Source organism: Orbicella faveolata, unplaced genomic scaffold (assembly GCF_042242905.1).
Source record: "Orbicella faveolata isolate gen_17 unplaced genomic scaffold, um_ofav_v1 contig_25, whole genome shotgun sequence".
Classification (NCBI taxonomy): domain Eukaryota; kingdom Metazoa; phylum Cnidaria; class Anthozoa; order Scleractinia; family Merulinidae; genus Orbicella; species Orbicella faveolata.
The window spans coordinates 26,123,884-26,151,541 of NW_028301553.1; the positions used below are offsets into that span (position 1 = coordinate 26,123,884).

At 37.8% G+C, this 27,658-nt stretch overlaps 1 protein-coding gene across 5 annotated transcripts; it reads left to right on the forward strand.

Annotated features, from left to right (window-relative positions):
• Window positions 1-27,339, forward strand: LOC110068463 (muscleblind-like protein 3). 5 transcript variants are annotated; one of them, XM_020775843.2, is made up of 10 exons: window positions 1-104; window positions 5,754-5,970; window positions 9,236-9,415; window positions 10,630-10,761; window positions 12,184-12,396; window positions 14,183-14,227; window positions 16,320-16,446; window positions 16,722-16,771; window positions 20,478-20,565; window positions 22,986-27,339. In XM_020775843.2, exons 1-10 carry the CDS (start codon window positions 40-42, stop codon window positions 23,123-23,125), a joined length of 1,257 nt encoding a protein of 418 aa, XP_020631502.1. In that variant the 5' UTR covers window positions 1-39; the 3' UTR covers window positions 23,126-27,339. The 5 variants fall into 5 exon arrangements, with proteins under 5 accessions (XP_020631502.1, XP_020631525.1, XP_020631509.1 ...); XM_020775858.2 differs by lacking the exon at window positions 1-104 and adding an exon at window positions 2,118-2,282; XM_020775885.2 differs by lacking the exon at window positions 1-104 and adding an exon at window positions 2,576-3,020.
• Window positions 27,340-27,658: the final 319 nt, after the last annotated feature.

Genomic DNA, 27,658 nt, shown 5'->3' on the forward strand with positions numbered 1-27,658 from the left:
ATTAAACGCAATGCCTGAAAATTAATTCACTAGCAGTAAATGTTGGTCAATTCATTAACCCTCTATTTACATATCGACGGATACATAGGTAACGTTGCTCGGAGGTAAGAATTATTTAACGCAATGCCTGAAAATTAATTCACTAGAAGTAAATGTTGGTCAACAAATGTACTAGTTCTTTTGCTTTGTTTTGTGAGAAGCTTCACAAGAAAAGTAACGCAGTGCCTGAAAATTAATTCACTAGAAGTAAATGTTGGTCAACAAATGTACTAGTTCTTTTGCTTTGTTTTGCGAGAAGCTTCATAAAAAAAGTAACTAATCGGTTATTACAAATCAAAGGAAGTTTAAAGTTAAGACATTCACCGATAAATATCGTCAACTGAGTAAGAGGTTTTTCTCGAAAATTACAAACGGAAGTTCTTAGCCTTTTGTTAGTTTGCGAGTTGGCCCACTAGTCGGCACTAGTGATTTTGAATTCTGGCAAACACTGTTGCAAAATCAATGTTTGTAAGAGAAAAAGCCAGAACCTAGTAATGCCTGTAGAAGTTGCTGACTGAGTTCGAAAAATAATCTTTGGAAGTTTGAAATGGGATAACAGTGAAACCAATTCAAGTTTGCAGCGCCTTTCAGATCCTTTCAGTGTAATGAAGTCAACGGTATAACGAACGATTATCTTCAGACTGGCCAGTGAAGTTTTAATACTTCCAGTAAATGTCAACAGAAGACTAACAAGGAACACATTTTGCTGTTTTGGGATTTCACTGATTGTACTTGCTCTTGTTGTAAACTGCCTACATTTTTCAGATTTGATCAGCAAATCTTTTATCTGATTTGTTTAGTTCACAGATGGTTTCAGACATTATTCGACGCATTCTGATATCGGTTCTTTCCCTTTACAATCAATCGATAAAGGCATATTATTTTAGGTTAGCTTTTTATTTATATCAGGTTAGCTTTTTGTTGAGTTTTTACTGAATTTTTTTTATTGATTTTGACGTGCTTTGTATTTTTTTTGCAACCATTGTAAATTTATGTCTTTTAGGATTAGTTTTAATTTTAAAGATGTAAAGCGCACTTGATCGTTTCATGCAGAGTCGCGTTATTATTATTTACTGTGCGCCATGTCAGCTCCAATTCGAAATGGCGGTTGACTCACGTAAAACGGGGCCATCACGAAAAAATCTCGGAAATATTTCGTCATATTCCGCCTGGTCTCGTTCATATCCGATACGATAGTCATCATAAACGTGACATACTTCAGCGTTAGTTGTCACGTGAATTGACCATTTTCTCGCAAGTCCGGTCCGACCGGGCAAAGTTCACGAGTTCGTCACATCCGGAACTTCTCTTAACGTGTAAAGTCGCATTCATCGACATCAGTTGTTTATGTTCTGAGAAAATGGTTCACCACAGAAACTGTAAACTAACGACTGTTTTCGTAAAATTTCTCTTTTCGTTCAGCACGTCACGTACCAAAATAACAATTTCCAAATTTTTTATCTGGGAATTTTCGTGCAATGTTCAACTGTTGTTTGTGTTGGTTCCAAAAACACTCTGGTTCCAAAAATATCTGTTCCTAGCGAAAGTAACATATCTCTTTAAACTGGCAATGGTTCCAGTCAGGTATACTGAAAACTGTAGTCTCCGTGTTTACAATTTAACCCCCCGTTGTTTTGCCCTCTGGTGAGGAGGTTGTTTCCGGTTAATGGAGGAGCGAAAACAGGAGTCGGTAAATATTTACGCCATTTCCTGAACTTGCCTCGAATCGTCGTAAGCCTGCCGTTATAAACACTACCACAAAGAAAACTGGAGCAAAACAGCTTTTTGGCGTTTTCTGTTCACGTTTCCGGTGATTCGTTTTCTTTTGCCTTATGACTGAATGTTAAAGGTCGGGCTAAACGTGCTGCTTTGAACAACACGAAGTTAAAACTTAGTTTTCTTGACGAAATCTCGCTTGGTTGTTTGTTTCCTATAGTTATACCTTGTTCAAGAACAGTTGAAGTGTTTGTTCCGAGAGATTTTTATCGAAAATGGGCGCGGTTCTTTCGTTTACCACAGCTATGCAACGGCGGAGTCAACAGGCCCGCATTGCGCATACTCAATCATAAACTCCGAGTTAGTGCAGTTCGCATGATGGTCGCGCGCGTTCGGAAGGCTTGATCCGTACTCAGAGGAAAACTGGCAAAACTTCTTGCTAAAAAACCTAAACTGGCTTCTAGACAGCATAAAATGAATGAACAGCTGTTCAACGCAGCAATTCACGCTTCTACCGCGGCACCCAGGTTTGTACTGAAATATTTATTTGAACGAAACAATAGTCCACTTTTAACAGTCTTGACAGCAGCGAAGAAAGATGCTTCCGTCATCACCAAATCATCGTCGACTGCTGAGTCCAACTAGAGAAACGTGCTTTTGTTCTCTTGCGAATCGAATTGTGAAGCATTATAGCTTTGATTCGTTCCTACACAAAGCGTTGGCGTTCAGAGCAATTAAACTGTCTATTCGGGGCTTCTATAACTACTGAAAGTATCTCTGACAGTATATTTTAAACTCAGAAATTTATGCGTGGAAGTCACGTTTCAACCTACGCCTGGCCGGATACAAAAACTGACAAAATTCCTTAGTTCTAACTCAATCAAACTCCAAAGAATAAATTCGCAGTACATTGAACGTGAACAAAAGGAAAAGAACTGCAACATGCTGTTTATCTCAGTGACGCAGTTTCGACGAAGACCTGAGCCTTGTCACAAATTGTACAGCGCGAGTAGGTCAAAATTGTTTTTGGAAACAAAATGTTAAACAACACTTTATAATTACAACAACGTCCTGGTGGAGTTGTATGTCTTACGGCATGTCTGGTGAGCAGATTGAAACAAAACTAAGGCCTGCACGGCTGTTACTCGAAAGAGGACGCTTTAGAATTGTGACGGGTTCGCCATTGAGAGAGACAGGAAGTTGAGTCGCGTCGAAGAATAGAAGACGCCGGCATTTTAATACACGTGCGCCACTGCGCATCGCAGGTAACTGAGTGGCTAGTAACAGTTCTGCTGCCTTGGTGATATCTTTGTCAGTTCCTCTGAGAGATTAAGTAGCTCCGAGCAACAAGAACGAGGAATTTACTGGTTCAATGCTCAGGAAGGAAACGTGGGTAGGCTTTTGTGTGTTTGGTCAACTGCAGGCGGATGAACGTTCATTAGAGTTAGCTAAAATCTTGGCAAGTCACATACTCAAAATCGAGAGTCATAGAAAAAAAATACCTCAGTTATGAATCAGTGGTTTTAGAGGTGACGAAAAAAGAAAAAAAGTTTAATGCGTTGGCGTAACAAAGAGCGATGAGACCACTAGACTGTAGTTTTTTTAACTGAGAACAATGCTCTAAATCGTCTGAGCCGACTGTTTAGAGAATTGAGTTAAAGAAAACTCTGTATTGACTCTTGGTTTAGTTAGAAAACACAGTTATCTCATTCACAGTATGATCACGACTAGCGTAGTTCAACTGAGTCAATAATTACAAGTCATTTCTCGCCCACCAGCGCAGTGTTTGGGCTTCCGGTAAGCAGAAGATACGGTTCTAAAATTGTGAAACACCACATAACTACAAGTGACAAAGTAAGTGTTTTACCAGCCATTTCTCTCGCAGCACGTCTCTGTAAAAAGAATTTTTAAAATGTGAAAAAAACCTGTTGTTCACGGCTTTCAAAAAACTTTGCTGCGATCAAACCAACTGACAGACCATGCTGCCACTGTTTCCTCCAAATGCTCTCTCCGGCCTGAAAGGGAAAGAAAGTCTCTTAGAAATTGAATTATAAATCATATCAGCAAAATGCAAGCAGAGGTAATACTGGTTTAAGTGATAGTCCTCTTAATTCACTTTGTCCAGTCAATAAAACACACTGAGAGACACATAGAGAGACGAAAAAATAAACCCAACTTAATTTTGTGGCCTTCTTCTTTGCAACAGAGGTTTTGGTCAGCCGGTCATTTTTACAATGCCACCTTTCAGTTCACATGAAAAAAAGCTTAAAACCTTTCAGTAAAAAAAATACTCAATAATAAAAGCGAACATCGGTTGTCGAGAGATTGAAACATTAGTTGAATCGATAGGTGGTTGATCAACGCGATGCAACTTCATTGAAACGGGCGCATGTTTAATTTGTTTTGGCTTTTCTGATTGCTGATTTATACTTTCGGCAAGAGCCGCAAGTCACGAAATGCCCTAACTTAGTACTGACATTCTGAGAGCACGAAAATTGCACTTAAAACATCTTTATTCGGTTATTTCTGCTGAGAAGGGGTGAGCAACTTAATAACCCCTCTGTGGTACAGTTTTTGACGCAGTGTGGCAATATGGGTCTCGGGTTAACTCGGGCAGATTCGTTCTGAGGCGCTTTTGGTCGAAACGAACCCCAAATTAAAAACCCATGCTGTTTTCTTCAAGCCGAAAAGCTGAATAAAATTCGGCGAAATGATCCGATGCAGTTTGTACAATAATACCTTTTATTGCCCGGAAAGAAGCCGCATTGTCGCCGCCAGCCTGCGTCCGTCTCAGCTCAAGAGGGGTTTAATTGTTTACAAAATTGGTAAACGAACGAAATCATGCTTACTAATACACACGGCGAAGAAAATTTCCCATGTTTGGTATTGCCTTGCCAAAGGGTAAGCAATAATTCGAGCGCAGGTGAATTAATCAGCGATGAAGAGGATTGCTAATTAGAATTTGGCCCATTAGAGTTCGCATAGATCACGTACAAGACACAATTGAGTGGAAAAGATGATTGCATCGGTTTTCTTAACGAGCCTAAAATAAATACGAAATGAATTCATCTTATGGTTTCTAACGGAACAAACATGGCCCAAACAACGCTAGGGACCATGCAAGAACATACGACCTCCCACGGAGAAAAATTGCTTCGGGCTCCGGTCTTTTGGCTTTATGTTTTTCTCTGTGAAATGCACGAAACCTTCAAGATACACGCAATGCTTTACTCACTGAGCGGTTGAAATTTGGAGATGACTACCCGTAACGAGAAGCGATCAAGTTAATTATGACTGAATAATTTCCCTGCTACTTCAAAGGACGGCACGGCTTTTGCTGTTCCTTGTCAGTTCCGACTCATGTGTCACCGAAGCGTTCTTTGTGTTACCCTCTCTAAACACTTCAATTGAATGCGCTTCTCTTTCTTCTGTCCTTCGTTCTTTGACGGGACAGCTGGAGATGGAGCGAACCGACCGTTTGATGCGGTTTTGTGGCATTTGACCACTCTCTTTCACGGACTCCTGAAGCGGAAAAGCGAACAAAGGACAACCTCTATTTTAAATCACTCTCGGTGATGACGTAATCGCGCGGGCTGGGGCCAAGGTGCACGATCCATCACGTACTCGCGTGATGCGTCACAGGCGGCTAAGTCACGAGTCTAGATTTCTCCTCAAAAAGGGATATTGTGCCCAATCATTGACTTAAAATAAGAGACACCTAAATAGATTCACGTTTTGTTCCCATTTTCCGTGACTTAAGCCGGAAAGAACGGCAAATTTTGCTTGCGCCATGACCCTGACCTCGACAAGTAATTGATGACTCATTGTTATGTAATCTAAGCCCGCGATGTTTTGGTCCCAGTGAGCATGCGTAGTTTTTTTGTTGCCAAATACAAAATTCCCCTAACATCTAGAAATATCGGGAAAATCGCGCTCGCATCGTCGGCTGTGGCGCAGAAAAAACTATTTCATTCATGATTTCCGCCTTTTCTTGTTAGGTATTTGTTTACTGAAAAGGAGACACCAGACAGACTTCTTTCGAAGATGATAGTCCCAGTCATGGGCAAAGATCCAAGATGGTTACTCGTCGAAGTTTGCAGAGAATTTCAGCGTGGAAAGTGTTCCCGAACAGAGGACGAATGTCGTTTCGCACATCCACCCGCTCATGTGCTCATTCAGAATGGAAAAGTCACGGCGTGTTTCGACTCGTTGAAGGTATCTGCGTTTTTATTTTAACGGGAATATTTGTGTGGTAAATGGAGTACTTGCGGTGACATTTCCGCGCTTTATGGCCATAATCCTCGAACTTTCTTTTGTTGGCAAAGATTTTCGAGAACTTGTTGCGTCGTTAACTGCGAACAAGTTTTTTGCGGGCGTTTCAAATTTCCGTGAAGCTTATAACTGTGTTATGACTGCGTGTTCAGAGAAATTACGTTCGGAAACTATTTTCGGGGGAAATTTCCCAGTGGCTTTGACAATGTGGCAATTTTATGTCACAAGAAGTATATAGCCCGGTATATAGGCACGACAATTTTCGCTCTGAGTGGTTCACTAGTTATGCAACATCAGCACTTCAATATTTTGAGGAAATACTATGTGTTTCTCTTAAAACTACTTAAAACTTTGATTGTGAATCGTCTAAGTGGCTATGCCAGGGGTCTAAACGATGTTTGTGGCTCTTTTGTTTAACTGGAGCAATATTCGTTGCTTAACTGCGTGAACCACGTAAACCGGTGGCGAATATAAGCTTTACTGTGTTCTGGCATGTTGTGCGTTGTCAGAGAAGTTGAAAGTTTGCTCTTTCGTGTGTTATGAATCCAAAATTCTCCATTGCGTGTTTCGTGAGCAAGGTGTTGACTCGTCTTGGAAAAGAGTGAAGATCTAGCTTTCGTGACTGATTAACAAGTTCGTGATTTTTTTTTTGCACGACTTTGTTTTTCAGCTGTTGCGTGAAAACAAGTCGGAGTTTACCCTGATCTTTTCCCTTCACGGAATAACCCGGCTACGGAAATCAACGCGTGCTATTATAAACCATTTTTGTGTTTCGTGAGCTCCGAGTCGATAAACGCAGCAAGAGAACTTGATTATCAACATATGGACGCAGAATTTCTTTGTTCAACTCACGAAATTGAAAAGAGACTTTAAAATTTTCGTTCTTATTCGGGTTCGTGGCTTGAGAACATAAAAATATTTTTTTCGTGGAATTCTGCACGCATTTTCTCAACTGAAAAGTCTTGTGGATTTTCTGTTTGAATCAAAAGAAAAAATATTGCGTGTTCAAGCTCAAATTTGTTTTGTAGTAATGCTCACGCGATAGTTGATTGGACCATTAAATAGTTGCTTTGAATATTGTGAATATCATCAACGTTCAATTCAGTTGCGGTTTGCGTGACAGAAATCGAAATTTGCACAAGACATTATCATAGGCCATGTCCTCAGACAAAAGAAACTTGATTCACCTTTAAAACTTCCTGTCACTTCGCTTTTCATATCTGCTCTTTTTTGGTGCAATTGACAAGCAAGGAGATTTCCTTGTTGTCTGTAAATCCTTCGAGAACTTAGCATTAAAGGAATGGTAATAAAAATAAAACATAAATACTTTAAATGTGTGTTATTGCACTAGTGAGGGAAATTTGCAAATTAGCATTAAATGTTACATTGAGCAATTTTGAGTTTTGTCAATTAAAAGATCTCAAAAGACCATTATTCATGGTTACCTGTGAGGAATCTTTACAATTAAATAGCAATACTCGCAAGTTGAATTTTTTCCTTCTCTGTGTTTTGGCTCGAAGTAAATCATTTCTGAATTGACTTGGAAGGGAGAAATATTTGATAGCTTTTTGTGACGTAAACAGTGCTTTAGAAGGAAGTTTAAACACGAAACCTGTTGCACTGGCTTTTAAAACAATGGTGTCAACTTGCCAACATTGTGAGAAACTTGGAACATTAGGTTTTTTGTCAAACTCAGTCTATTGTTCTTCAGGAACACAATGGCTGGCTCCGAATCAGTCAGTTGTTGATTTGTTTAGTTAACATGCGTTTTAAATGGAAGGCACTCATTTTTTTATCATTAGAAGTGATGACTTATTTGTATATGAGGCTGAAATAAGAGAATAAGAGCCAGATTTCAGTTGTTAAGAAGTGTGTCAAAACACAGCATTGCCTGTGAGAATGTTGCTGTCACAAGGTGGCTGGCTCTGAAAAGTATTTTGCAGAATAGGAAAAAAAAAATAGAATTCCTTGATCCTTAAGCATTTCTAGATGTGTTTTTCTCTGCTTGATGGACACTGTGTGGTTATGATTGCTCTTAATTGTTGTTCCTCTCAAGTTTTCAAAACAGCTTCTGCTCAGACACTGACCCCTTACCCTCTCTAGAAAAAAAAAACCCAGAAGGGAAAATAGGTTATTGGTGGGAGAGCAGGAGTTTAGAATATGGGAATTTTTGATTTGCCTGTGCTGTGCCATGACCATTTTGGACATTCTGCATTTAATCCTTCTTTGGTCAGTATGTCTACAGCTGTAACTTTTAAGTCCACTTGTAGTTCCATAAACAGTTTAGGTTGTCTTTTTGAAGTTTAGCTTCAGTCTTAGCACATGCCTCTTACTGATATTGCAAATAACAGAATCTTTGATGTCTGGGTTTGAAATGTAAGTCTCTAGTGTGAGACGTAAAGGGAGCAAAGGACAATATCAAAGTATTATTTTTGCTCTCACTGTTGGTCTGGATCATGGGATCTAGGCAGGTGCTATTTTTGTCCTGGTTGTGGTATATTTTCAGACTGTATACGTTATTAATCTGTGATAATATTTCAAGAGGGAAATATGACGTATTGAATCCTTAGGTTGGATTAATCTTTAAGTAGTTGATACTTGATGCATTGGAACAAACTAGTATAGCGTCTCACTTTACATAGGGAAATTTCTAAGAGGTCTTGTCTCTTTTTTTGCATACTTTTTACTCAATGACTGTTATTGACTTAAAAGATAATGCTTGTAACGAGATGAGCAAACTCAAGGGTTATTATGAGATACGTAATAAGCTGCTTTGGCAAACTTAAGTTCTAAATCAGTCTGACTGGTGCAGAAATATAGAGAAGCACAGTGATGGGTCAAATTATCGAGGTCAACAGCAATAATATTGTGTTCATCAGGTGTTCTCTCATAGAAATATATCTTACATTTTGTAGATTTTTTAGAGTAAAGGACTGATATTGGTGGACTAAGTTTAGATGTTTATGTTGAGCAAGTGGGTTGACACATAACAGGTGACTTTTAGGCCGTATGTCTAGACAGTTGCATAGACTTACTATTTGTACTAAGTTTAACCTGCCTGTTGCCCTGCATTCTAATAATCGGATTAAACCCCCTCCTGAAGCATTAACAAGAAAGCACCTTTTGTTAAATAAATAGTAAGATAGTATGTTATCTTCTTATCAGACAATAATGAAAGGCTCACAGACTATTTTATTGCTGTTTTTAGGGACGGTGTCATAGAGAAAAGTGCAAGTATTTGCATCCTCCAAAGCATATAAAAGCCCAGATGGAGAATAATGGTCGCCTACTACAGCAGCAACAGCAACAACAACAGCAGCAGCAGATTGCTTTCCAGCAGCAAGCTTTTGCACCCCTAGCTCAACAGATGCTGGCAAATCCCTCATTTGTAAGTCACTTCTAATGCAGCCCTTAGATTTTTAATGTGTAATTTAATCAATGTTATAGATAGATTTTTAATGTATAGTTAATTAATTCTACATTTACAGGGCCCTTATGGATACCAGCCTTCGAGCTGAATGGGCCACCCTGTAGAATAAAGATTTACGTGACTTTACTGATCCTGAAGCATGTGATCATTCAATTTCTGTGGTATTGATTGCGATAATTGAATTTGATTGTTTCATCATTAAGCCAGTGGTATCAAGTACTACTTGTTAATTAATGTACCAGTTCCGCCTAACTAATTCAGTGTTGAGTGAAAGACTTAAATTAGCTTATTGTTAACTGGGCCACCTGTGGTCTGCCTTTTTTCAGCTGACCACCTGGGGAAGCCTGCTTTGTTATATTTTGCTCTCTTGGTTGCTTGATGTTTTTGTTTGACCTGGAACTTCCACTCAATCAACCAATTGGCCAACCACTTGTTAATCCCATGAACTATGAAAGAGTCTCATTTTCTCAACTTTTCACATTCTTGCCCACAGAAACCCTGTTATTGACTGATTTAGGTTGTGCTTTTGCGTTTTGGAGTTTGCAGATTGACATATTAAATTTTTCTTTTCTTCTCATCTATGTGTCATGGTAGAAAATTCTCTTTATTACCAGTGGGTAGCATTGTCACTTCTCAAATTAATTTCTAGTAACAAAGGGGTTTGGTGAAACATTTAATTAAGAATGAGACATGAGGTCATTGAAGTTTTTCCACTGCCCTTTTCATTCTTAATTAAATTTTTTACAAATTTATTTTCTACACTTAACACTATTATGCTCTTTTGATGTTAAACAGCTGGAGTTTTCGAAACAAAAGTTGTTTAAACTAAATAGAATGTGTGTTTAACACATACAGTTGCCACATGGATTAAATTTAGGGTTGTATAGTTTGTATGTCCAATGCACATTTTGCTAGAAGCCATAGTTATTGTAAGTGAGTAAAACTTTATTTAGCCCTTGTGGCCTATTCAGCGTCATAACATGGCTGGTATCTGGAGGGGCCCTGGTAATAAATACTACAATACTTATTGGCATAGTAGTACTTGGTATGAAAAGATTTTTTCCTTCATTTGCTTTGGACTCATATAATTTGCAAACACTAATTTGCCAAAGGAAGCAGGATGAGTAGCGATTGGCATTCAGCTTATTGATGCTTATTCTTGTTCCTTTCAGATCTCTACCTGGCCTGTAAGTGTTCAAGGATCAAATGGGACGTACCTCCAGCAACCGGTTGCTTTTCTACCCGATGCATCTGCTCTGGCTCAGACTCCATCAAGAAGACTGGACAAATCTGACAAACTTGAGGTCAGAGATGATTTAAAAAATGTAGATTTAAATTGACCAGTTCTTATACCTAGTTGTGCCTTTCTGGTAATCAGGCTTTTAGCCAGGATTTGAAAAGTGGGCATCCAAAATGTGCTATACGGCCTGTTCAAATGAACAATTTATAAGGCAACACATGAAAAATAAAACAATTTTAAAAAAATGGCCTTCCACTGGATGCCTAGACTCCCATCTGGCTTAAAGCCTGCTGGTAATGCTGATAGTTAGAGCCATGTTCTGTATTTTGGTGAGATGTAGTCGAGCCAAACTACCCATGGCAAGACCAAACTAGCCTGATATGCCATCAAAGCATACCAAAAAGGTACAATTAGATATTTACCATACCCTAATCTGGTCAAGTGAGCATGATATCTTAGCCATATCACGTTAGTGACTTGAGATTGCAGGATATCAGGCCAGTGGACATGGCTTCTGATTGGCTAATTGCAAATTTGAGTATGGTAAAACAAGTTATCATCAGGATTCAAACACATTCTTGACCATTAATCTGAAAAAAAAGTATAGTAAATAAGACAGATATATTTTGACTAAAAATAGTATCAAGCCTGATCATGTTTATGTGTAGGTAAAGTATAGCATGCCCAAGCGGTGACAAGTTTATAAGTAATACATGTCGGTGACTGTTGTGGGTATTTTCTTGTGTCACTGATTACCATTAAGTCAAATATTTGGGAGAAAATCAGGGGAAAGATCAGAAAAAAGACTTAATGTTACATGTACATGCCAAATTAACTTCAAGCCTCATATGATGTACGTGTTGAATTCATGTCTGTTACAGTGATCCAAGCTCCATTGGTATAAGTAACTCTTAACTTCTTCAATCTTTAATCCCTCTGTACTAAAAAACATGATAAATAATAAACATTTCTCCAATCAACACTAGCTAAATACTTATCAAACAAAGAAAAGAATAAAGGAGCCAGCATCTTGTTTATTGATAGCTAGACCATCACCTGCCTTCTTCTTTGCTGCACAGGTGTAGCTGGTGGCTACCAATCACAGCTTGAGGGCACTGAAATAAAGGGTTTTTACCTGACATGTCTAAAATAATCCACATTTGTTTAATTGTTCTGCTCTATATATCTAAAAAATCCAAGTATGACTGCACATAAACCAACAGCAAAAGGTGGAGTAACTTATGACTAACTGATGGATTGACATGAACCAGTTGTAAACTCACTAGGGGAGATTACTTTCAGCAAGGCTGTGCACTAGAAGTGCCTGGCTTCCACAGCTGACTACCTTTTGCCTTGAGTTGACTGGAAAAATTCACTTTTTTCTTATAAGCTTAGGTGCTGGATATCCAGGACTTCATGGTTAGGAACCTTTAGGCTTTGTTCAGGGCGCCATTTTAACTTGAAAATGCACTTCTGTCCTCAACAGGTCTGCCGAGAATATCAGAGAGGTGCATGCTCAAGAGAAGAATGCAGATATGCACATCCCCCAAGACATGTGTCTGTTGACAGCTCTGATAACATGATCACAGTCTGTATGGACTTTATGAAGGGGAGATGTCAAAGGGAAATGTGCCGCTACTTTCACCCACCAGCTCATCTTCAAGGAAGAGTTCGAGCTGCTCAGCAACAGTCATTGCCGGTGAGTTACATGTCATTAGGCTTCCATTCTCAAATGCAAACGGTTTATCAGTTGAAACAAAGAAAATTACAATAATACTAGGACAGTACATGATTTGCATGGATTTGTTCATTATCTTGATTATGCTGCAACTGTACTGCAATTTTATATTTCTCCATTTTCTCTTTCGATTAGTTTGAGGAGATATATCAGACACTTGAGATAATATTTCCTTTATGAAAATGATTCATCTGCATTTATGCTCTGCATTGTGCTGAAATGTAGTTTGTTTCATTTTTCCCTTTCATTATAATTTATAATGTACACGCAATTCATAATTCTGTCCAGACCTGAGGATGAGGAGTACACTGAAATGCACCTCCTAAGTAAACCTCCTAAATAAACCGCAACTGTCTAACAAGCTACAATTCCCACCCAATGTTGGTTTTCATTATATATGCATGATTTTGTATTTTGTGATATTTCCTTGATTCAGACAAACATGATGCACTTTGTTGCTTTTAATTGTTCAACTGACAAGGTTATGCTTTAAAATTTCAACCAAGAATGTACTGTGCATATGATTCATGAACAGTAGTCATCTCATGACAATGATATTTTTTTAAAGACAATAGGGTAACAGACAATGTAAGTTACATAACAAAGCACTGGAAGTGGTGATATATTTTGTTTGCATTTTAGATGACTTTTTAATATTTTTTCTAACAAGTATAAAACTAAACACTTTCCCTGGAAAGAAACTAAGCACACTGTAATTATATAAATGATGACAGCACAAAATGTAATAAGTAAATGCACAGCCTGCATGCAAAGAGCTTGTCAATTCCACAGCTGAAACCTGCCTTGCCTAATGCCGAAGTTATGAGTTGTAAAGTAAGTTAAGAGAATTAAGCAGCTTGCATGCATATTACATTAGCAGAAAGTACATTGGAACCCTACTGACCATTGTAATACGGTGGAATTGACATTGTGATCACATACATGTAGAAGTTGTCCTTAAGTAACAGTGACTGACTAAGTTCTCTTTGTGTGAGAAAATAATGGCCATATTAAGGAAGTGATCACAATCTGGGGTTCTACTGTATTGTTAATAGCATGATCATGTACTTGGCAGGACCTGCCAACTCCAAGACAATAATTCATGTGAAACATACATGTAGATGGTTAAAATGTATGGTGCACTCATAAATATGCCTAAAGAAATACTGCACTTTTATGTTTGGCCCTGAAATCTGAGTTCATTAAGAATGCTGACTGTCACATATTTGCAGCCCCGAAGAAGCCCTAGAAGTTCCAACATTTGCTTTTGTAAGTTGTAAAATTTTGCACCTAGGAATCGAGAAATACATGTAAGTTGGCAGGTCTGATTAGATTTTTTATACTTAACAACTACTTGCACTGCCAGGGAAAGACATCTCTAAGCCTGAATCAGCACCCATAAGGCAAGCAACTTGGAAATCCACCGGCACATATTTACCACATTGATATAACACAAGATGTCTCAAATTGTCTGGTTAGCCATGGAATCTGTGCTAAAAGTCCTGTGATTTACTTACCCTGAATTTTGCTTTGCTAGCTGTGGGCCACTGCAGGGCTTTTGGAGATGTCTAATCCTGCCTGCTTTTAACAATGCATGGAGCTTTTTTAGAGCCAGCAATTTGCATAAGTCATGACTTGCATTTTGCCTGTCTTTTTTCATGTGCTGTTGCTTACATCATGCTGCTGCTGGCTGGCTGGCATTGTGGCTCATTCCTTTTGTGCTTGCACATCGCCTGCTGACTTGTAGCTGGAGGGTAGCCGCAAGAGGCCCCATGAAATGCTACCTGAACTGGTACTTAATAGCATTTTGCTTTTGTAGGTCCAATTAACAAGCACGCTACCTGTTAGACGGCTGGCAGTCTGTTTCTTTCAAAATTCAGCAGGGATTATGAGGCGAGATGCGTTAGCCTAAAGGGGAATGGGGCAAGACATGGGCAGCACACTCATTTGTCTTGCCTCATTCCCTACTCACTCACATTCCCTTAAAAGAAAAAAGGCTGCCATCAATCTAGCTATCTGTAGTTGTAAAGCACCTGAAATAATGTTAACAGCACTCTGAGCATTGTTATTTTTTCAAAGGGTCTCATGTTACATACACATGTATGTAACTCGCAGAGATCATTGCAACAGCCTTACTGTTCCTTGTGCTAGTCAGAGCAGAAGTAGTCACCACTGTTAAAATTAGCTACTGAAAGTGAAAAAATTTTGTGTACAACTGTCAACACACACTGATCCTATGAACGCATAGCAGATGAATTATTTATGTTTAAAATTGCTTGATATTATTATCAACAGCATTACTGTTCCTTGTGCCAGTCAGAGCGGAAGTAGTCACCACTGTTTAGAATTAGCTGCTGAAAGTGAAAAAATTTTGTGTACAACTGTCAACACACACTGATCCTATGAATGCATAGCAGATGAATTAGTTATTTTTAAAATTGTTTGAATTTTTTAATAATTTATTGTTATCGCAATTTTGGTTTTACTTTCAAGTTTGGAGCCCTATTTTTTTGTGGAAGTGTGAAAAAGCAAAGGAAATTGGCTTTAATCTTTCTTATATAAGTATTAATCAGATCATCAGTTTTAGCTCCACAGTGGTTGCCATTATTTTGAGAATGGATGTTAAAAAAAATGTCATGTCAGCTTGGAGTGCTGGACTGAACTAACAACACTGAGCTGTAATATCATATATAACAACCAAATCTAGTAGGGCTGCTGTGTGAGGTGCTTTTGAGGAACCTTCAGGGTTCTTTCCTGAGGTTAACCCAAAACTTTTTCTTTGTGGACAATTACTTGTAGGTTTATATTATTGTCTTAGATAAAACTTTAATTTGGGGTTACCAGACATACCATTGCATTGTGTGATTAATCTGGGGCAAAGTTTGGGACAACCCTGAAGATGTCGTACATAAAGTTATCTTCTTTGCTCATCAAGGGATCTCAAACTCCAGAGGTTGACAATTTGTTCTTTTGGCAATTTGAAGGTGTCTAATTGTATGTGACCATAGCTTTCATGGCTTCATGTTCTTAGATGAGCCAGAAATGGTGAAATATTTAACCTGAGATCATGTGGAAACCGAGCTGACACAAATGTGTTATGAACGATTAGCTACAATGTGCTTCTGGAATACATATTCTGAAATCTTGTGAAGCTTGCTTTATGGTTTAGCTAGTTATATGATCAGCCTTCAGGTTTAGTGGTAGTGCTGCTGAAAATATCTGGAAGTCTGGCAACATTATGAAACTCTTCTGCAATGATCAAAAGGATTTTTGAAAGACAAATGATGGGAAACAAGTAAACAATTGAAAATAGTGTGGAATTTTGTCAGAACACATTCTCCATTGAAGTTTTGTGTTAGCTATTTAAACGTTCATAAAAATGTGATTTGGCTTGGCTATTATTGATCAATCTATTATTGATCCTTTTACGACCACTGATTGTCAATACCGAACAAGAAATAGCTTCAACACATACTAAGCCAATAATGTTTTGCTTTAGTATAGGGTGCGACTATTGGCTACTAACTAGGGGCCTGTTGGGTTAGTGTTCAAAAAGGGCTGTAATAAGCTGACAGAAACAGATTGTGGGATTAGCTTAACCCATCAAGAGTGTTCTTCTCATGGTCTTAAACCTCCTTTGTTAATGTAATGTTGAAGAAAAATGTTGAGAAAAGTTATTGATGATTAAACAGATTCTCCCAAGTTGTGTTATGAGAAATGTGTGGATACTTTTAAGGAGTATTCAGTTTAATTTATTCGTGGGGGTTCAAGGGACTGTTGGGCTACCATATCTCTTCTGTCTGCATATAGCAACTTGTTGTACAATGCATGGATAACACTATTAGACAAGCATGAATTTCTGATGTTGTAGCATTTATTTACAGACCTTTGGTGAACCATTTAAGAAACAGACTGCTGTGGAGGTGCCTCTGGTTATGCCAGGGGCAGCGGCAGCGCTTCAGTCCTTCAACCAACCGCTCGGATTGCAGTTCACGTCTCTTATACCTACAAGTAAGTAGTCTGCAATGCAGTAAATAGTGAAAAGTATAGCAATGTAGTCCTTAGCTTGACAGCTGCATCTCCAAAACAAAAATTCTGTCATACTTCAGTATGATCTGATTATTTAACACCCAATGACTGGTCATAGATTAATCAGTGTTGCCAGTTAGAGACTGGCATGGAACTGATTCATTGTGACATGCCATGTGACCTCAAAGGAGCCAATGAATGTGTAGTGTTTCGGAAATTCCATTAATGTAACAAAATATTTTGTTCATATTTTTCAGTGCCACTACTTGCACCTGGCCTACCCTTGGTTCAAACACAAGTGCCTCAGGTAAATATTTTGTCCATTAAGTTCACTGACCACCTGCTTAAGGAGACTGTTTACAGAGTACTGTGAGCACATTTAATAACATATGATATTACCAATAAATCCAGGACAAAATTAAGCCAAGTTTAATTAAACACCTCTTTGAATTGTTGCAGCACTTGCAAAAATTAAGCAGACAGTTGCAGCAACATTGTTTGTGGGGCAAAATTATGACATCAGGAAGATCATGAAAATGCTACCTTACAACCGTCAAGGAGGCAGAGATGTCCCTGTTCCCAAGGCTATGACAATTAGGTTAAAGTGAGCATCTGCCAGACATCTGTGGAATACACAATAAAAGTTAGCTGCAGCAGAACTCCTGGTTCATGGCTCTGAAATCACAGTACCCAGTAAAATGTCACCTCAAGCATGCGTTTATTCAATAATAATGTAATGTATTTAAAAGTTCATGAATGAATTCACTTGTGTTATCACTCAACAGCTGTGGCCTGTGAGACAGAACTCAGGGAATATGCTCAAAACATGTTCTTTGTAATATTATATTATTGAAAGAACCATTAATTTGTGTCTTGCAAAGTGTTCCAGATGATAGCAAAGCAAGTGGATTTGTTTATGAGTCATGTTCATGTGAAGTTCCTTTGAGATCTTTGCAGCTACTGTAGCTGCAGCTTTGTTGATAGTTCAATTCACCCTTGGAACTTAATTTTAAATTAATCAGAATCAAGTTGATTATACAACCTACATCAGCACTGTAGATGTTAAAATTCTTGTCAACCCGGCTATCAAGAACCACAGTTTCTTTAGAAGCTAATCTCCTGATTTCCCACCAGTGTAGACTTGTAAGTCATGCTAACTTTGGTATTTCGTTTCATGTTCCTTGTCCACTAGTGGCAACACCAGGTACAGCCACAGGTGTTTAACTATGTGCCTGTGGAGTCAGCCGCGACACCTCCACCTCCTCTCGCACCTCCTCCTACTCCTCAAACATCCTACCAAATCATTGACCCTCAAGTCCAGTCGATGGACGTCCAGTACTGGAACAACTACACGCTAGCCTCGGCACCTACCACACCCACCTATGTTATGTCGCCCCATGTTTTGTGATCAAAGGGGCAGTTCCTTTTGTATGCATCTGTAGAGAGGCACGTGTTAGGGGGGAGTGTGTGAATTAATAGTACAGAGAGAAAGAATGAAGTGATTGAACAAGAGTTTACAAATTGAGAGAAAGAGGAGCAGGTGTCAGTGACCTTCTGCTCTGTTGAAAGCAAGAAACCCAGTTGGTTGCTGTCACAGAGGCAATGCAAGACTGAGGAGACAAGAATTGATTTACAGGCCATTCCACTAAGTCATGGAAGGCACTGTTGTTTATCCAGTGGAGACCGATGTTCAAGAATCCTGTAACACTATTCTAAAGATTTATTGTTGTCAAGGACAACATAGAGGAAATTGGAAACTCTTGGCAAAACGTCCAACTCTGTATAGTATTAATATATCAAAGCACTCAATGTTATTGTCAACTCTGACTATGTTTAAATTAGGTCTATGACCACAAATGAAATTAAGGAATTAATTGAAATAATGTTTACTTTTGCTCTGTCTAGATTTTCTAAGCTCTTACTTGAAACAATGACTCAAAATAAAGAGATGACCACAAATTGGCTTTATTTCAAAATTTAGCAAGAACAGAGAAACGTGTTGAGAAAATTGTGTCTGCAAGGTGATAATATGTTTTATGGATTACTTGTTACGGGAGAGGAAATGTGAGGTGTTTCATGCTTTGATTCATTTCATACAATAAGAAGGATGAGTAGTTTATCTGGGTCTTTTTCCTTCACATATTTGCATGACTGTGTAATAATTTTATTTGGGAAGTTATTTACATTTACTATTTAACATGAGAGATTGTTTTGTATGTACTTACGAGAGATAGACTATATTATATGTATTTTGTACAATACTGGCTGCATTATTCATTTAATTGAACACGGCAGTTCCAAGACAAACAAAAAGGCCATGAATTATTGGTAGTAATGTTTTGAACTACTACCAACCTCAGATGACCCTTGATGATGTCAACAATTCAGCTGACTTCATGCAACATTGTTTCATTTTGCAGTTGGAAAATACACTATCTTTGTCGTTCAGGTAGCCACCAAAGTTGATAGTGCAAGCAATGATGGAAATGTTTACTCACAGCTAAGACTCGTAGCAATGTTGGCCCACAGCACGTGTCAAATTTTTATTGCAAGAAAAGCTTCTCCTGTTGAAGAAAATTTGGTTGGTGTGAGACTTAATTTTGCTACGAGTTACAGCTGCAAGTAAAAATTGCCCTCAAGGCCAGTACAAATTTAGTGGCAATACAAGCAAGAAATTAAAGAAGTATCAACTGAATTACAGCTGAATGAAACTGAAGTGTGTGAAGTAGGCCGAATTTTAACCTTGTCAAAGGTCATCTGAGATCGATAGCATGGAATCTAACAGTAATTTACCAAAGAAAGGGTAATATTTTGTTGACCCAAAAATAAACTATAAGCTTAGAAATTTCATAAAACATGACAAATCTTTATACACGTCAAAAGCTGTACTATGAAAGAGAGAGTGTTAGTTTAAGTTCCATCTTTGAGATGTACAACAGAATATTAACTTTCAAAAAAATTTAGACATCTTTTTTTGTATGAATCACTTTAAGTTATTTTACAATGGATGTAAATCAGGTAAAGCACATAAAAAAGAGCAATTGATTTGATTTTTGTGCAATTAAGTACCAATGGCTGAGCCATTGTGATCTACTTGTATGTAGAATTATAATTATTAGAGTTGTTTTATTACATATAACTTTCTTAATGGAATGTTTATTGCAAGACGAGAGAAATAACAAAGAAGACTGAACTAAACAAATTTCTAGTTGAGTCAAGAAAACCTGAAGAAGTTTTTTATTCCAGAATGTCTTGCAGTAAAATTTTCATTTTTCATAGCATTAAATTGATTTTTGTAGAGGAAAATAGTTATTTATGTGTTTATATGTGATTGTAGAGTTTATTTGAATCATATGTTGAATTAAAATTTGTCTATGTCGTCTGTTGGTGGTGTTAATTACGTGTTTATATATAAGATTAGTGTACATGTTTGTGTCCAGAGGTTTCGAGTGTGGCTTGCTCGTCATGCTTGCTGTTATAATTTACACTATTTCATTTCAAGTGAATGTTTGATCTCGTTTACAGTTGGAAAAAAAAAACTTAAAAATGTCAATTTCCTTACACCAATATTTTCTATCATGTTAAATTTGGCCCAAAATATAAGTTGTGGAAACAAACAGCCATGATGTTCAAGTTGCACTCTACATTAGATATTTTACTTGTCAACGTGAAGTTTATTTTCCTAACCTTCCTGTTTCAGCAACTGGGCGTGGCATGGTTAAGCCGCATTATGCACGCTTGCATTTGTCCTAGCTGCTTTCACACTTCTTAAGCCTGGCAGGTCCTCCTCAGCGCTTGCAACACTCTATTGACTGGGCACTTGATAACCTGTTGTGTTTTCAGTGTAAACCCCCCATTGTCCTTTCACACCAGTGTGAATGATGAAGGTGTTTTAGTTAAGAAGTAGACTAGATGTCTTGTAGATATTTTTATCCCTTCTCCCACAACTGGCACTTTTTGCTCCCGTCTGACAACTCAATCTGAGACCCTGTTTTCCTTTTTTCCCTTGACAGCACTCCTCCAATGGGTTGCCAGTTTGTCGGGACTTTGTCTCTGGCCAGTGTCACAGAGAAGCCTGCCGCTATGCCCACGTTAAAGACAGTGAGCTCTCTTTCTTGTGTTAACGCTTAGCTGATTAGCTCTTTCAGCCCCAGTCATAATATTCAAATTCTCATTGATCTAAGGTGACGACAATGACAAATATCTGGCTATCAGGAGGATAGAAAGATTGTTGGTGCACTTAAACAGATGTTCATGATTTGCAATCAAATGTCCTCAAAACTGTCAAGTAATTAAAGAGAATTGGGTATCGAGCTGTGTGCTGAAAGGGCTAAGCTGTGCTTAAGACCTCTTGCTTGGCAGGCTCCCACACTGCTTTTGCTTGCCTGCGCTTTAAGTAGTAACTGAGGAAAGTAGTATTTGATTGATGTCAGCATTTGAACTTGTATTAAAGACGGAGCATACTTAAGACAAAGGTCTGTTTGCCAGCCAAAAATGCTGATGTCAGCGCTTTTTCTGAAAAAGAAGATAAATATATTTCTTCACATTTTCCTTTGAATTTGCCATGAGATACAGAAGAGCAAAGACATTTTATAACTTTAGATCTTTAAACTACATTAGAAAATAGCCCAAAGAAAATATGTGCGCTGATAATTTGGTTTAAAATCTTGTTTCTATAACTTGATGGAAACACAGAACTAGCCCGAAATGTTGATGTAATGATGCAGACCAAGTGAACTATCATGCATAGAAATCGAGAGTGAATAATCTAATTGTTTTAAAAAGGTGTGCCACCTGTTATGTTATATGTTACTGATTGTACCATTTTTCAGCATGTTATTTCAATTTATTGCACTTACCGGTATCCACTAGGAGTGCATAAATCTAAAATAACCATTGCTACCTGGTATCCAGTTACTCTGCTGTAAAAAGAAAATATGCTAGCAGCCACTAGCCATTTAAGAATAATTTGATGATAGTTCAAGTGGTTCCTTTCAAAACATTCAAGTCATCCCTTCACTTTCACTTGGGAGCCACCCCTTTCTTCTTTACAAACACATAACAAAATGTCTCCAACTGATTTTGAGTTTGAATCTCTGGCACACTTTTTTTGAACTTTAAAGTTCTCTTGTGATTTAACATCTGTCAGAGCTTTTTTCTCCAGAAAAAACAACAAAAACAAACAAACAAAGTTAAGGATTTTAGGGGAGTGCCCATCTTATTTTACCCAGATGCTTATCAGAAACGCAGACGTGAACGGAAGAACAAGCAGGCATGGTCAATTAAATTGGTCTGCCCCCGATTCAAATGGGAGTCTGAGGGTGGAAGGTCTTTCTCAGTATCGACTAGTCACCTCTGGAATATGATGCCTGCCCATATCAAAAACCAACCTAACTTTACAAGCTTCAAAAAATCCATTTTTAAACATTTATGGACAGTTATAAGGAATTGGACCATTTTATCATGTAAATTTTTAATTTTTCAATTTTCTAGTTTAAATTGTTAGACTTGATCCAATGCTTCGCATTTCTCTCAGTAATGAAGTTTGTTACGTATTTTATTTCATTCTTTGTTTCAAGCTTTTGAATGGAGCAGTCAACTATTAAATGTGAAACTTGATTCCAAAACTAGAATTATATTTGGCTTTATGGCACAGGCCCATGAGTTTATCCAGCACACTGAGGACCAAAAAATTGTCCGCGATAGTTGGTTTGTGGACTCCATGTTGTTTCATAATTATGTTTGCCAATCGAAGATCTGGAGCTTGTGTGTTCGATAATGCATTGGTATAGGTGTTGGTTGGTAAAACCGACACAGTCCATGTCGCATAGACCACATTTGAAATGATGTATTACGCATTGTTCGCTTATGATCTTTGGTTTTGGCTCTCGAGTCTTGAGGACGTTGCCGACTTTCTTACAGCTGAGGACTGGATGTAGGGAGACTCTGAGATTAGAACTAAGATTTTGTAGCTAGACTGCCTTATTTACGAAATGTTGTTTACATAAGATCTCAAACCATCACTGAATGTGCAATCGGACTCGATTTATACGAAGCTATTCAATTAGCATGATTATCATGCACACAGGAAAGCCACCTAATGATATTCATAACTGAACTCTTTTAACAACGTTGACATTCAACAATTTTTATTCTTGATAATGGTATTAGATACATCGGAATGTCAAACTACGTTACTCCTTATATTTCTTGTTAACTGCTTTAACAAGCAGCTGACCATTTGATCTCTGGCATTCTCTTTCTTTTGGAATATTTCACTTCATCAAAATTTTAACAATGAAATGAAATGAAATGAAATGAAAGTGTTATCAGTGAATTCATGACTTCATCATTCCAAATGTCTGGGCCTCTTCTGGCAGAGAGTAGGAAATGGACTGGAAGTACTTGCAGTGAGCCCCAGTGATTGTACAAACATAGCTTACCAACACGTGATTGATAAAAACAATCTTTAGTCACTCAATTCACACCCCCGTGTCCATTTGTAACTGTTTTACTTGTAGAGAATGTAGAAGTTGTGGATGGTAAGGTGACAGTTTGCCGAGATGCAGTGAAGGGGAAATGCACAAGGCCTAACTGCAAGTATTACCACCCAGTGGTCAGCCCTGCAGCTGGTGCCTCATCATCAAAGACTCCTAGATAGAACCTGCAATGGTTACAGTGAGGCAGAAAAATACTGGAGAGCAGCTATTTTTGGTACAGTGAAAAATGATGTTACCGGCCATATACTACCAAAAATTCTTCAATTTAAGGGGGAACCCCCCACCCAGGTTTTCAATTCACTTTCAAGCGCTGTTACTAAGCATGCATGCAAGCAAAATAATCACACTTACTACGGATTCTTAAAGAATTCTGTACATGTAGAGATGCAAACTTATCAGCTAAAATAGCTTAATAATTGTTAGGACATAACTGTTGCTAAAAGATTTTTGCTAAGCAAATAAACATTGTGTTGTTCCAGAGAAGGTGTACACCCACCCACACTCAGCCTTACAGAAGTTTCCCTTTTTGGTTTAAATTTTTCCCACCCCTCTGGAAATTACAGTTTAGCTTGAAGTTCATACTTTTCTTTAAAAGTTTTGGAATGGGGGTGGGAGGGGCTTCTAAGCCCCTTGGAATTTCCAGTGACTCTATCCTGGGGTGGGCAAGGATATTTTCTGGAACTGTACACTTGCAAAATGGCATGGTTTGTGGTGTGCTGGTACAGGTGCTAACAAATGGGCATAAATGGCAAGTAGAAGGGTGTACTTTCTTACAGTGTACAGAAATGTTGCATTGCAAGTTGAAAAGCAGGATCTTGCTGTGCACATTACCACTTACATTGCAAGTTGTGGCAACATGTTGTCATACAGAGTTCATGTGAGAACTTGTCGTCACAACTTTCAACACTTGGTAGACGTATACTTAAGTTTCTTCCATTTTTGAAAAATTCTGGAAATTCTGGTTTGGATGTAAGTCAAACGCAACTTCTCAGGGCCAGTCCACTGGAAAATTTCTTAGAGGAATGGCCCTGAACTTCTGAAACAGTAGTCCTGTTTTCTCATGGTTCTCACTCTGATGGAAATTTGGGTTTGACTTATGGCTTTGAACCACATTAAGCTTTTCACTTTCATGGCCTTGCACATCAAGTATTTCTTTGGGAAACTTTAAATGGAACAGGGATCTTTCACTTGGAATGAAACAATTCCGGTGCAGGACAAGTTACGAAAAAATGTTTCTTGATGTTTTACAGGTACTCAATTTTATTATTTTGAGTGCAGACCGAGAGAGAGAGGGTCAAAGATTAAGACTCACTGCAATGAATAATTTATGCCCAGAAGTTAGCTTCTGAACCAGCTGTGCTAGCTTTTAAATGGCTGTTTCTGCTGTGGTCATATATGTTTGTTTTTCATCATATTCACCTCTTGACAAAATGCAATGGATTTGGTAATAATACTTTGATTTTATGTCTAGTTAATCAGTTTGAGTTAGTTTTCTTTCTCTCAGAGAAAAATGTAATAACCTAATTTTGATTCAATCTGAAAACGTGGACGTTTTGTCCTTGTATTGGACCATGTTAAATTTGTATTGTGGTATAAAAGTAACCTTGGAAGTGTGAATCAGTTAAGCCATTGCTGGGCTTGTGAATAGAATGCTCCAAATTCCAGTGGCGATTCTAATAGACCATTGTTTGCATTCCAAGTATTGGATTGGAACTACAATAGCTTGCAACTGAGGCTAATGCAGGGAGTCTTTTCAAATGCAAATTATATTAATCTCTTTTTAATGATCTTCCCTTACACGAGCCTCCATTGCAGTCTATTACTGAGAATGTGAATATGGCCTATTGCTTTGATGCCTTCCAAGCAAACCAATATTATAGTGCTTGTATAAGCCTTTCCTCTGCTGACTTGTCCAATCCAGTGTGGGTTTCACCGCTGGGGAGAGAAGTTAGGCTTTTGGGTGTGCAATGGAAGTTCATCTGTCACACCGACTGCAGAGCAGTGATCGCCCCTTTACACCTGTTCATTTATTATTGTGTGGTTATTGCACTCATCTATGACAAGCATTTGCGCATGACTCTCTAGGAACTGGAACATTAATGTGCTTATTCACAAATTTAACCATGGATGGTCATGTTTTATTCTTCATCCAGCCATAAATTTGCAAGCCCAGTCAACTAAGTGATTCATATGGTTTTTCTGACTCTTCGATATTTTGCCGACACTGTATTAATTACTAGTATTTTGTTTTGTCAGTTTATGGGGTGACACATCAACATGCTTAAATTTGCATGTAATGTTGTGTAGATTGCATCAAAAATTGTGCATGAAGCATCTCTCTAAATGATGACATTTTCATTTTAGAAAAATATTGTTCCACAATTGTTCATGATTATTTTTACACATGATAATGGATGGAAAGTACTTCGACTAAAGTACAGTGCAAAAAGTACTTTTTTACTAGAGAATGAAGGAACAGAAACTGGTTTTCTGATTTTTTTTAACAAAATAAATGTTTTATGTCATTCTTGTGAATGAAAGTTAAAAGGTCTAAAAAAACAAAACGAGAAAGAATTTTCTATGCTGCTGTTTCTGTACAGTAGAGTTATGGAAATTAACTATACCACAGCTATTTCAAAAAACGTTGTTGGGATTGAACTTTCAAGACAGCATATTTTTTCCCAAGAGTAGTTTGCAATGAAAAGATCGGTGTGCAGAAAAGTTCTTCCTCCAGGTTGCTCTTTTAGGGTCAATTCAGATGGTATGATTTTTTGCTTTGTGACCGTTTTAAGTAAAATGCTTAGAGATCCTTACAGTCAACTATATGGTTCCCATTCAAATGAATCCTCTAAACACAGGAATTGTGAGCATGTCCTAGGTTTGATTTGGATGAAGCCACTAATTCTGTAAGCATGTGGTTTGTTACAGTCACAAGCAAGAATAATGGCACCTTTATAGAGCCTTAGACTTAGGACTCTGTTTTAATCTTCCAAGAGTTTCCATTTTCACAGAGTTAGTTTCCTGTCCCTTTAACAGCTGGACACTTCTAATGTGCGTTAAGTTTTTTTCTCTTATTACCAATAATAGTTCAGAATTAAGCATGTTTTCTCCTTTGCAACTAGTTGTTAGAGTTGTCACACAGTTGCTTTCCCCCACTGTGGCAACTCTGATTTTAAGTGGTTGCGAATGAGGAATCTTCTCTTTCACTAACTAGTAGAGAAATCTCAAGACAAAACAAAACAAAACAAAACAAAACAAAACAGTAAGATTGCAGATTGTTTTGCAGTGAGCAATTCCAGTTATTTTTCCATATTACATACAATTATTAGGCTTGAGGAGTCTACCAGGCAACTTTTTTGTTAAATAGCTGTGAGATACAAGTAAGTAAAGTGTTTGTACAATGGAACTGACATATCAGCTGGCCTGTTTTTGCTTGTCTTTTATTTTCCTGCAAATGTGTAAGAATCAAAACCTTTGAAGGAGATATTTGCTTCTATCATTCAAACGGCAGTGACTTGTTGATTCACAAGGTTAATGCGCAAATATCTCCTTCACAGGCTAAAGATGTGGTAACGTTTTAGGAGAGAAGGGATGAAGAGAATTTATTTTTGTATCCCTGTGCTAAGAGAAAAATAGCAGCAAAGCTATCAAGCAGCTTATTATATTGCTGGCAATAGTTTAATGCTTTAATCCATTTTAATGTTAAATTATATTATTGTAAAATGTATTCATTATATAAAGAGTCCCAGAGTTGTAAAGTTCGGTGCATGCCAAAAATTAAGAAGATTAAAGTAAGATATTAATATTTTATAATATTTATTTAAAATTCAAATTTTGTTCACTTAATTTACATTGAGTCTAGAATAGAGTTTAGTATGAATTATAAGGACACAACAAATACAAGTAAGGTTGCCGTGGTCCCTGTTAAAGTAAAAAAAAGACAATAATTCAGTCGTGACTCCTGGATGTCAAAATATTTAGAAAGTTTTAGAAGAGATGATTTTCCGTTTTCTTGTGGTGGAAGTCCTGCTGGGTTGCAGTGGTGGCAAAACTTGTCCTCACTGCAAGCTAAGTTATGGTCAACCTTGCACAAGATGACTCTACCTTGATGGCAATATGGAATCAAAGAAAGCATAAAGCTTATTCATTCACTCTTCAAATTATCCTTTAAATGAATGATTTAATGTTGAAGACAAATTTAAGATTTGTTAAATTAGTTTAGATTATTGTTTCTCTTTCTTTAGGCAGCACAGATTTTTAACAGGCTTTATTTCTTCCTTATTTATATTTTAAGGTTAATGAATACATGCCCTGGTGGTTGTATGACACTGTTGTGTTTCTTGGGACAAATAAACTCTTTTTTCACCATCTTGAACCACTGTTGATCAATTTATTCACTGCCCTATTTAATCTCTCCGTGCAATGTACTGGTGGAAACGTACTGCTCAGTGAGTGCAAGACGTAATAACGGACTGACAACTTGGTAAACACACTTAATTATCACAGTGCCGCTGCCTTTCTCCACCCAGGTTTATGAATAGGCACTGGCAAGTGTAATGCTGGGGTGGGGGGTGGGGGGTAACCCTGTGATGTACTAACACCACTTCCAGGGGGAGTAGAAATACCTCTAGTTGCTTTTTTAATACAGAAACTGAGAACTTAAGCTGAGGGGTAACCCTGCGATGGACTAACAT